General features: G+C 47.1%; 1 protein-coding gene across 1 annotated transcript in view; it reads left to right on the top strand.

Moving 5' to 3' along the window:
- hth (Meis homeobox homothorax) overlaps positions 1–12,072 on the top strand; it is an 843,055-nt gene that overhangs the window by 309,749 nt on the left and 521,234 nt on the right. The window contains exon 8 of the mRNA XM_080286771.1: positions 1,215–1,262. Coding sequence (XP_080142897.1) covers positions 1,215–1,262 — 48 coding nt within the window. The remainder of the gene's footprint in view (positions 1–1,214; positions 1,263–12,072) is intronic.

Below are 12,072 nucleotides of genomic sequence, written 5' to 3'. Positions count from 1 at the left end.
CCTCCTCTCACCCGTTTTCCCCCTCATTTCACCCCTTCTCCCTCACCCTCCTCTCTCCCTGCCTCTCACCCCTTTCCACCCCTTTTCCCTTCACCCCCTCCTGCCAGCGATTTAACCCCCCCACCGGCGTCTGTGCTTTGTTGTCGTGTGTTTGTGTCGGACCCCCCAGCTGAGTGTTTGTTTGTTCCTGCCACCGAGCCGATTGTGGCAGATTGTGGCGATTGTTGGGGCAAAGGGGAGGGGAAGGGGAAAGGGAGAGGAGAGGAAATTAGGCAGAGGGAGGAGGAAGAGAAAGGAGAGGAAAGGGAGGTGAAGAGAGGAAGGAGGGAAGAGAAAGGAGAGGAAAGGGAGGTGAAGGAGGGAAGAGAAAGGAGAGGAAAGGGAGATGATGAGAGGAAGGAGGGAAGAGAAAGGAGAGGAAAGGGAGAGGAAGGAGGGAAGAGAAAGGAGAGGAAAGGGAGAGGAAGGAGGGAAGAGAAAGGAGAGGAAAGGGAGAGGAAGGAGGGAAGAGAAAGGAGAGGAAAGGGTGGTGAAGAGAGGAAGGAGGGAAGAGAAAGGAGAGGAAAGAGAGGTGAAGAGAGGAAGGAGGGAAGAGAAAGGAGAGGAAAGGGAGGTGAAGAGAGGAAGGAGGGAAGAGAAAGGAGAGGAAAGGGAGGTGAAGAGAGGAAGGAGAGAAGAAAGCTTGATAAACAGGCGTGAAAGGGGAAATGTGGGAGTGAGGGAATCTAGATGTAGAGATGGAAGGGGTAGTTGAGGGGAGAGGAGAGGAGAGGATGAAGAGAAAGGAGAGGAAAGGGAGATGATCAGGAAAGGAAGGAGGGGAGGAAGCTTGATAAATAGAGGGGAAAGAGGAAGAGAGAGGGGGGAAATATGGAACAGGAGGGGTCCTAGATGAAAGAGGAAGAGAAAGGATAGGGAAAGAGAACATAAGAAAAAGGAGATGAATGGAGAAAGGTGTTAATTTGCAATCTTTTTAAGTGTTGAAGTAAGTCTTAGTTTAACCTTGCAGTTGTTAAGATATGTATTGTTTCAGTAATCGGTAGTAGTAATAATAGTAGTAGTAGTACGTAGTAGTAGTAGTAGTAGTGTTAGTATCCCCAAACAAGTTACTGAAGAGGAGGGGGTAACTGAACTATTTTTTTTTGTCAGTCTTCCTCCTCCCGCCTTGGGTTTGGACTTGTTAATCTGATACGCAGTTTTTCCCCCTCCTGCAGGTGGGTCAGAGCCTCCGGGACTTGTGCGAGGGATGACTGACTCATTAGGTACGTGTCCCTGCCCATTTGTTGACATGCACACCCTCCTACTGCCTTCCCTCACCCATGTCACCTTCCCTGCAGCACCCTACACCCTCACCCTCGCAGTCTTAGCACCCGTCACCTGCGTAGCGCCTCACCTACACCCACACCGTCACCCACATCACCTTCCTTACCTGCAGCACCCCTCACACCCCCACCCTCGCAGTCTTAGCACCCGTCACCTGCGTAGCGCCTCACCCACACCCACACCGTTACCCTCATCACCTTCCTTACCTGCAACGCCCCTCACCCGCACAGTGTCTCATCCACACGCACACCCACAGCACCTCCTTACCCACAGCACCCTTCACCCGTACTCAGTCATGTCGCCTGCCACCCTATCGCCCTTCCCCGAAAGACCCTCAGTACCTCACCTCGCTAATCGTGGCCCCCGCTCACCCTGCCACCACTCACCTTTCTAAACGTGTCCATCCTGTCTTTATTAACACTGTCCCTTCACCCTGCCACATCAAACCCTGCTGAGTGTACCACCCCTTACCTTGCCACCTCTTACTTTGCCACACCTTACTCAACCATCCCTCAGTCCAGCATCTCTAACCGTGCAACCCCTTCACCCTGCCATCCCCTCACCGTGCCATCCCCTCACCTACCACTCCCTCATCCTGTTACATCTGACCCTGCTAGTGTTGCTTCCCCTCACCCTGCTATACCCATCCACATGTAAAGCAGTCCTAGCAAAATTACAACATCCTTCACCCAACCATTTTTTACCGTGACACCTTCACTCCTGACACCCCCACCTTGACACCCCACTTTGACACCCCCCTACTTTGACACCCCCACCTTGACACCCCCCTACTTTGACACCCCCACCTTGACACCCCCCTACTTTGACACCCCCACACCTTACACTCCACCTGGCACCTCCCACTCCTTGACATCTCCCACACCTGACACCCCTCACCTTGACTTTACGAACTTCACACCACCTTTATACTTCCCACAACTTGACACCTCCTATATCCTGACACCTCACCTATTTATCAGTGTCTTTTACAATATATATATTTTTTATTAGCGTTCTAAGTGTGGATTTTTATATATACCTACATATATACCATCTGCAGTTTTCCAATTACATTCACGTAGACTTACAAAGGTGTTTTTATGTGTGTTTGGTGTGTATATATCACCTGATGGAACTATTCTGCACTCATTAGCATCAGATAAACCTCAGTGCCTTTTTTTTTTTTATTACGGTATATTTTTTTATCTCTCCCATGTCATTTTTAACTATTATCGTTTTTTCATATCTGTTTAGTAGTTCTTTTCTCAGACTTACTGGATTTTTTCATGATTGTTTACCACCCCAGCTGGTTCGTCATCATTTGTTCATCAGGTCTATTTTTAACTCGTTTTTTTTTTACTTCTTTTATTTTCCTTACTTTTAATAGTACCTCATCTCTGTCAGTAATTTTTTTTTACTATTTATTCTATTTTTAAATGACTGTTGACTACGGAAAGTGGAATTTGGTTATTTTTAATGTCTCTATCCTCTGCTGCCTCATAACAGCTGTTCTTTCACCTTACCTACCTGTCTTTCTCCCCTCTTTACCTGAGCAACTAATTTACCCTCCATTTCATACTACCAGTACGTGTGTTACCTACCAGCCATTCTGCTGTTTGTTACTTAGCTACCACACCTACCTACCTACCTACCATCTCCATCTCTTGTTACCTACCTTTTACCTCTCATCTCGTTACCTACTTGCCTATCATTTTCTCATCGTGTTGCTGACCCACCTACCTTACTTGCCTAACTACCATCCTCGCTTCATGTTACATGCCTACCTACCATCCCCACTTCATGTTACCTACCTGCCTACCATCTTCTGTTACCTACCTTCCTCCCCTTCCCTTTTGTTGCCTACCTACCATACCAACCTCCACCCCTGTTACCTCCGGACCTTCCTCTTACCTTTGTGACGGCTCATCAAAGACCGACCGTCCTCTACCGCGTTTAAAAGACCAGACTGTGTGCCTAACGTGGGACCGATGACCGCGGGACAGTAAAGTGAAGTCAAGGGGTCGGTCTGTAGGTAGGTTAGGAGGGATACCAACGCCTCCCTCTTGCTAGGTTATTTCTGTCGTTAGTTCGTTGTTGGATGTTATGGAGTGTGTGTGTGTGATTTATGGAGTCTGTGTATGTTATTTATGCAGAGTGTGTGAGTGTGTGTGTGATTTATGGAGTCTGCGTTATTTATGCAGTGTGTGTGTGTGTGTGTGTGTGTGTGTGTGTGTGTGTGTGTGATTTATGGAGTCTACGTTATTTATGCAGTGTGTGTGTGTGTGTGTGTATGTGTGTGTGTTTATGCAGCCATGTGTCTATCCCTGAAGCCTAAATAACATCGGCATTTTCAAGTATGAAGGGGAAAGTAGGGGAAAATGAATGTACGTGTCACCTTCACGTGTCATCACTTTGGCGCTAACACCCACCGTCCATACTAAATACTAGAGCCGTCTCATTCAAGGATGGGGGGTATAGACATTTCTTCCCCTGAGGCATCCCAAAATCGCAGTAACGCCTCCCATTTCACTCTCCCCCGAAGGTCACACACACAGAGGCTGAGAAATGTACAGCACAATAGCCCCATGTTCGGTAGGCCTAGGCATTACATCGATTACACTGCTTTCTGTACATCCCCCCCTGCCCCCCCCACCCTTCTCCCCTCCTTTCTTTTACAGGGAGGAACAAAAGTTGGTTCACTTCCACTGCTTCCACGTCACACTTAAGTCATGCTAGTCATCTTCCAGTCACCTTCCCTCCTGAAGCAGTTGTGTCTAAGAAATTTACCTGTGTGGTTAAGGAGCATACTAAGACTCTCAGCTTAGATAGTGGTGGAGATCTAGAGGTGAGATATTGGGCAAACTTCTGTCACTGACTGTAGAGACCCCTCCCTCTCCCCTTTTGCCTTCTCCCCTTTCCCCATTTTCTGAGCATTTCCCACTCGCCTCCCCTCCCCTCCCCTCCCCTCCCCAACCAAATAAAAAAAAAGTGTCAAACATTTGTCACTTATCTATTTATTCAGTGCTTGATTTTATGCCACTTCAGAATATGACAGTGGCTCGTATTCTCGGCAGTAAAGGAAGCTCCCTAACACCTCTTCCTTAGTGATTTATTTTTAGAAATGGCTGGTTATAGTATCTTTTTTATGTTATTTATAGAGCCGATAGAGAGAAAGAGGCGAGTGGAGGGAAAGTGAGAGGAGCTGGAGAGAAGAGAGAGAGATGAATGGAGAGAGAGTGAGAGGAGAGATGAATTAGATAGTAAGAGGAAATGTAGAGAAAATGAGGTGAGTGGAGGGAAATTGAGAGGAGAGAGAAATGAGATGGAGAGAAAGTGAGAGAGAAATGAGATGGAGAGAAAGTGAGAGAGAAATGAGATGGAGAGAAAGTGAGAGAGAAATGAGATGGAGAGAAAGTGAGAGAGAAATAAGATGGAGAGAAAGTGAGAGGAGAAAGAAATGAGATGGAGAGAAAGTGAGAGGAGAAAGAAATGAGATGGAGAGACAGTATTAGGAAATGAGAAAAGGTGCTATAGATGGAGAGAAAATGATATGGTGTGGTTGGGTTGGAGGGGAGTAGAGGAGGAGGGTAAGGGATCCCATCACCTCTCTCTCTCTCTCTCTCTCTCTCACACACACACACACACACACACACACACACACACACACACACACACACACACACACACACACACACACACACACACACACACACACACACACACACACACACACACACACACACACACACACACATCAGGAGCCTTATCACCGTCACCCACCCTCATTACAGCTATAGTCACCGTAGTCACTCCTTCACTGTTATAACTGCCTTGTCACTTTCACTCACCATCACCATCATCACAGTCAATGTTTCCACCGTCGTCATATCATCGTCATCATCATTATCAACAGCACACCGTCAGTATTGTCATCATCATCATCATCATCATCATCATCATCGCCAGGAACAACAGGAGCAACAACAACAGTCATCATCATCATCGTAATTGTCATCACCTTACCTCCACAACTTTCATCATCATCATCACCACACCACAACTTTCATCATCTTTATCGTCGTCTTCATTGTCACCTCCATAAGCTTCATCACCATCATCATCACACCTCTACAACTTTCATCATCATATCATCATAACCGGACAAGTAGTGGTGATAACTATGGTGGAGGGAGCTGAAGTGGTGATAGTGGGTGGTGATTCTATACTCCTTTCACTGTATCTTGGCCCAAATTTAGCGGGAGATTAGCGCTAGTCACGAAGAAGTGCTGTAGAAAGGATGGGAAATTGTTTTGTTTTTCTGCCACTGAGCTACGAGAAATAAGCTGCAAAAGGACGAAAATCTGGGCCAAGTTAAGATGAAAGGAGTATAGTGACTGGAATGGTGATAGTAATGGGATAGTGGGATGTGGAGTGGTGAGGATGATGGGTGGTGAATGATTCGTTGTGATAGTGAGTGTAGTGGTGATAGGGAAGGTGGATGTAGTGGTGATATTGATGGTGCTAGTGACTAATGGTGATAGTGAAGGTGAATAGTGGTGATCAGTGTTCAAAGTGAAGGTGGCTGCTGTGGTGATAGTGAGGATGGTAGTGATTGGATTGGTGAAAGTGAGGATGGAGTATTGAAAGTCATGGTAGTGACGTGGTGAACGTGAAGGTGAGGACAGTGGTGATAGTGATGGTGTTATTCTCTGTTGTGGTGCTAATGATGATGATAGTGAGTGTAGTTGTGAAAGTGATGCTACTCTGTCGTGGTGATAGTGATGGTGATAGTGACTAGTGGTGATAGTGAAGGTGATAGTGGTGAGAGTCCATCAAGGTTCCCAGCGGAGCAAATCTCTGATGGGATGGTGGTGGGCGGAACTCTCTTGGGAGCTGGAGAGAGAGAGAGAGGGAAGGAGGGAGGGAAGAGGAAGAGGAGGGAGGAGAGAAAAGGAGGGAGGGAGGGAGAGGGAAGAGGAGGAGGAGGGAGAGAACAAGATGAGGGAGAGAGGGGAAAAGAAGAGGTGAAAAAGGAGAGGGAGGGAAGAGAGAGAGAGAGGAAAAGAAGAGGTGAAAAAGAAGAGGGAGGGAAGAAGAGAAGGAAGAGAGAGCGAAACAGAGGTGGAGGAAAGGAGGAAAAGAAGAGATTGAAAAGGAGGAGGAGGAGGAGATGAAGGGAAGAACAGAAATGGAAAGGAATAGGAGGAAGGATAGGAGGAGAAGAGAAGCATAAAAGTGAAAGAGAAGAAATGATGGATGGAAGAAGAGAAGAGAGAAGGAGAGAAGAAGAAAAGAGGAGGAGGAGGACAAGGAGAGTGGAGGAGGTGGAGAAACGAGGCAAGTAGAGAGAATGGAAGGGAAGTGGAAGGGAAAAGAGGAAAAAGGAATATAGAAGAAAAGGTAGGAGGAAGAAACTAAAGTGAAAGAGGGAGAGAAGGAATGGAAGAGGAAAGAGCGAAAATGGGAGGGAGAAAGTAAAGGGAAAGGAGGAGAGAGGAGAAAGGAAAGGAGAGAAAATGGAAAGAGGAGGGAGGGGAAAGAGAGAGAGAAGAATGGAAAGGAAATGAGGAGAGATGGGAGAAAGAGGAGAAAAATAAAAGGGAGGGGAAAAAGAAAAGGCAAGCGGGAGGGGAGGGATAAGGTCTAGGTCATGACCCACTCTGCCCTGATACCTGATACTCTGCCCTTGTCCCTCGCCCCCCTCCCCCTTCTCTCTCCCCTCCCTCTCCTCTCCCCTTTTCCTCCTCCCCTCTTCTCCCCTTCCCCCCTTTCTTCCCCTCTTCCTTTTCGTGTGCTTATTCTTTGCTCATTTCCTTCTACCTTTTTCCTGCTTCCTTCTTTCTCATCTCTTCCCATACCTGCTTCCCCCCCCCCTCTCTCTGTCTCTCTTTCTCTCTCTCTCTCTCTCTCTCTCTCTCTCTCTCTCTCTCTCAGCCTCCCCTCTTTCTCATCTCCATTCGTTCCCCTTCGCCACACCTTCCCTCCCCTGTTTTAAGTCCTTCCTTTTCCTTCCAATTTCTCTCTCTCTCTCTCTCTCTCTCTCTCTCTCTTTCTCCCTCTTTTTCTTTTCCCTCGCGTTTATAATTTTTAAAGGATTATTGAGGAAAAAAAATCATATACTATTTCTAACTCTAACTGGAAGAATAGATTAACACTTGAATATAAAAGTAGTCACGAAGAAGTACTAAGGAAATTATGGGGCAGTAGTATTTTCTCTTCCTGTCACTAACCTGCATGAAATAAGCCGCAAAAGGACGAGAATATGAGCCAAGTTAAGGTGAAAGAAATATAGATGAACAGTTCTTGTGTTATTCATTAGGGGATGAGTGATATATATGATTAGGAGATAAGAAGGGGATATCAAAAGTGCTTCCTCCTCCTCCTCCTCCTCCTCCTCCTCTTGGTTCTTCTTGTTCTTCTTCCATCAGTCTTACAATTTCCTTCTTGATTTTCCTTTCATTCTGTACTGTATCTTTCTCAGTCTTTTCTTTCTACTTAAGTCTCATTCTCTCTCTCTCTCTCGTCACTGGTCTTCCCCTCTCTCTGCCTTCTCTTCCCTCACTTTCTCTTCCCTCTCTCCCCTCCTCCTGTCACCTTCTCTTCACATCTTTCCCCCTTCTTCGTTTCCCCTTCCCTCCCCTCCCCCCTTGTATGGCATTGGTGTCACCTCGTCCCCCCTCCCCCCCCGCTGTTCTCTTCCTTTCACATCCTCACTCCCATGTCACTCGACTCATGTGTTTTATCTCTCTCTCTCTCTCTCTCTCTCTCTCCTCTACTCTACCATCCACACCAATCATCCGTCCACCTCCCCACACACGAACCATCCATTTCTCTGATCAGCCTACCATCCACACCAACCATCCCTACCCACCATCCATACATTCATCCATCCATCCATCTATTCACCCACATATCATCCATCTATCCATCCACTCACCCACCCACCCTTTCACCAACAATCCTTGCACCCACTCAGACACCAACAATCCACTACCTATCCACATCCATCCCCTCATGCACCAACCCACCCACCAAACCACCCAGTCCCCCTCCCCTGCCCCTGTATCACACCCTCACCCACCCCTCCTCTTGAACACCCTCCTGCACCGGCAAACATGTGTACCATCGATAATGTAAGGGGACAAAAAACACGACTAAAAGCGTCAGAAATGGTGCTTTAGTGAGGGGCGAACGTGTTGTTGTTGCGTGTTTGGAAGTGTGACTGGTTTGACAAGGATAAGGGGGGGTCGGTGGGGGTCAGGGGGGGCTTGGTGATTGACTAGGAGACTGGTGACTGGGTAGGGGAAAGGGGAGGGGGAAAGGGATGGGGTCGAAATGACTGCTGAGTGTGGAGATTTTGGTTGTGGTGTTGCTGAGGTGATTTGTAATGTGTGTGTGTGTGTGTGTGTGTGTGTGTGTGTGTGTGTGTGAGTGGCGAGGGAGTGGAATCTTGGAGACATACCACCATCTGGGTCAAGTTACTCATCATGACCCTGTTTTCTTCATTCTCCTCCCTCTCCTCGTCCTCTCCTTCTTCTCCATCATCTCCCTCCTATTGCCTCCTCTTCCTCATTTCCTCTCCTCTCTTTCTTCTTCACTTCCTTCACGTTTTTCTAGTGTTCCTTCTGCTCACTCTTCACCCCCCTACTCTCTCTCTCTCTCTCTCTCCTTCATTATTAACACTACACCTCACTCTTATATTTCTCCATTTCCTTCTTCCCCTCTCCTCTTTCTCCTTCAATTATTCACTCTTCCACCACGCCCCTCTCCACACTTCTTTACTCTCTCTTTCACGCTTTTATTCTCTCTCTTTCACTCCCTTTACCCTCTCTTTCTTGCTCTTTCTTGCACACTCCATTTTCAGGTCTCGCACTTCATCTCAGACTCTCTCTCTCTCTCTCTCTCTCTCTCTCTCTCTCTCTCTCTCTCTCTCTCTCTCTCTCTCTCTCTCTCTCTCTCTCTCTCTCTCTCTCATGTGCTTCTAATCATGTAAATTAGTGCCATTTTATGTTGGTCTCTCTCATTCCTTATCTTCTAGTTAATCTTGAGGTCACTCCACACCCAAGCCCACCCCAGCATTACTCTCAGCACACACACACACACACACACACACACACACACACACACACACACACACACACACACACACACACACACACACACACACACACACACACACACACACACACACACACACACACACACACACACACACACACACACAGTCTCTCTCTCTCTCTCTCTCTCTCTCTCTCTCTCTAATCTCTTCAGTTGTATCTTTCTTCATCCCATTTTCTCTTCTTCCTCCTTCGCTTTGTCTCTTCTTCCTTCTCTCCTTTCTCTTCCCTCTTCCCTCACTCCCTCTTACTTCTCGTTCTTTTCCTCCATCCCTCCCTTCTGACTTCTCCTTCTGCCTTTCCCCCCCTCTCTCCTTCCCATCTCCTTCCTTCTTGTGCCTTCTCCCCCGTCCTCATCCCTCCCCCTCCCTCCCTTCCTTCCCTCTTATGCCTTTCCATTTCTCCATCCTCCCACCAAACTTCCTCTCGTTCTCCCACTGTCTTACCCCCTCTCTTCTCTTCCTTCCCTCACCCCCTCCGTTCCTTTCTCTCCCCTCCCTCCTACCTCCCCCTCCTCTCCCTCCTTCCCTCCTTTCTTCCCTCCTTCCCTCCATGCCTTCCCTCCCTCCGTCTTTGACCTGCCGCGGTTGACTCCTCTAGCCTCACCATATGTCATATTTCCTCTGTGGGAAGGAGGGAGGGGAGAGAAAGGGAGGAAAGAAGGGAAGGGAAGAAAGGGAGGGAAGAGTAGGAGAGTGAAGGAAAGGGGAGAAGAGGGAGGGAAGGGAGGGAGGAAAGAGATGGGAAGGAGAGAAAAGGAAGGGAAGTGAGGAAAGGAGGGAAGTGGCAGAAACTGAAGAAACAGGAGCAAGAGGGAAAGAGAAGAGAAGGGAAGAGAAAAGGGAAAGGGGAGGAAAGAGTAAGAAAGGAAGGGAAGGGAAGGGAAGGGTGGAAGGGAAGGGAAGGAAAGGTAAGAGAAATAAATAGCATAAGAACAGAGGCTAAGTACGGTACATTTGGCCAGCTGCTGTATACTAGGCACATCCTGTCAAATAGAGAGAGAGAAAGAAGGGAAGGGATGGCGTAGGAATGGATAGGAGAGAATGTAAGGGAATGAAATGAATAAATGAAAGAGTGTTGAGAAGAATGGGATGGAAAGATAAGAGAGGACGAGGGAAGAAGGAAGGATAGAGAGAGAGAGAGAGAGAGAGAGAGAGAGAGGGGAAAAAGGAAGGGAAGGGAGTATAGAGGAAAGGAATAGGAAGGGATGGGAGAGAATGTAAAGGGATGAAATGAAAAGGAGAGTGAATTAATGAGAGAAATAAAGAAGAAAGGGATATGAAGAGAAGACAAGGGAAGAATGAAGGACTGAGAGAGAGAGAGAGAGAGCTGCCGTGGCCATATATTACAGCTCCTTGGCTCACTTTAAGGAGTCCCACATTACAGAATTATGCCTGAAATAGAAACCATGCAATTATCCTACGCCCTTACACAGTTTTTTCCTCTATAATTCTTCTCCTCTTTGCCCCACAGTTATATTACGCCTTTCAGCACTTCTTCTTCGTGTATGTATGTAATTTTGTTTACACACACACACACACACACACACACACACACACACACACACACACACACACACACACACACACACACACACACACACACACACACACACACACACACACACACACACACACACACACACACACACACACACACACACAGTCCTCCTCCTCCTCTGCTTTTGTCTTTCTCTGTTTCCTTCATTTTCTCCTCCTTCCATTTTCTCCAGACCTTTTTCTTTCCTTTTAAACTTGCTCTTTTATTTTCCTCTCTTTTCCTAGTGCGCATTATTTCTCTCATATTTCTCAATTATCTTTTTTCTCTCCATCTTTTATCACTTTTTTTCTCGTACTCCTTTCACAATTTTCTTTGATATTTTTTCTTCCTCTTTTGGGAATGATTATTATTATTATTATCATTATTATTATTTTTTGCTTGAGATATATTTTTTCTGGTTCTTTCTCATGTGTTTTTTTTTCCATTTTCTTTGGCCTCAGTTTAGATGTTGATATAAATGAGATGTGTTGTATTTCTCCCTGTCTCTTATTAAGGCTGTCTTGTCCTGTTGTATTCTCTTCTTTCTTCATTCTCTCTCTCTCTCTCTCTCTCTCTCTCTCTCTCTCTCTCTCTCTCTCTCTCGTACTTCACACAATTATGCTTTTGTCATTACTTCCTCACATGCTTCCCCAACAGTTCCATCTACCCCCTCTCCTCCCCAACCCTTCCCTCTATCTATCCTCCCCCTCCTTCCCACCTCTTCCTTTTATCCTTCTCTTCCCCACCTCTTCCCACTCCTCCCACTCATTCCATCGACTCTCCATCCTCTCTTCCCCACTCATCCGTCCCTCACTTTCTTCCCTCTCCCCCAGCCCTTCCCCTCCGAATATTCCTCCCTCCTTCATGCCTTTCTTCCCTCAGTTTCTCCTCTCTCACATTGCTTCCTCCCTCTCTTTCCTCCCTCTCCCAGTCCCCCTTTCTCTCCCTTCCCCAGTCCTTTTCTCTCCCATCCCCAACCTTTCCCTCTCCTCCGCTTTCCTCGCTCCCTTTTTCCCTCCACCCCTTCCCATCCCTCTCTCCTCCTCCCTCTCCCTTTTCCCTCCATCCCTTCTCATGCCTCTCTCCTCCTTCC

This window comes from Coenobita brevimanus, chromosome 113, assembly GCF_032717465.1.
Source record: "Coenobita brevimanus isolate Jiangsu-jjx chromosome 113, ASM3271746v2, whole genome shotgun sequence".
Taxonomy (NCBI): domain Eukaryota; kingdom Metazoa; phylum Arthropoda; class Malacostraca; order Decapoda; family Coenobitidae; genus Coenobita; species Coenobita brevimanus.
The sequence above is the reverse complement of the archived record's forward strand: the minus strand, read 5'-3'. Positions and strand labels throughout refer to the sequence as shown.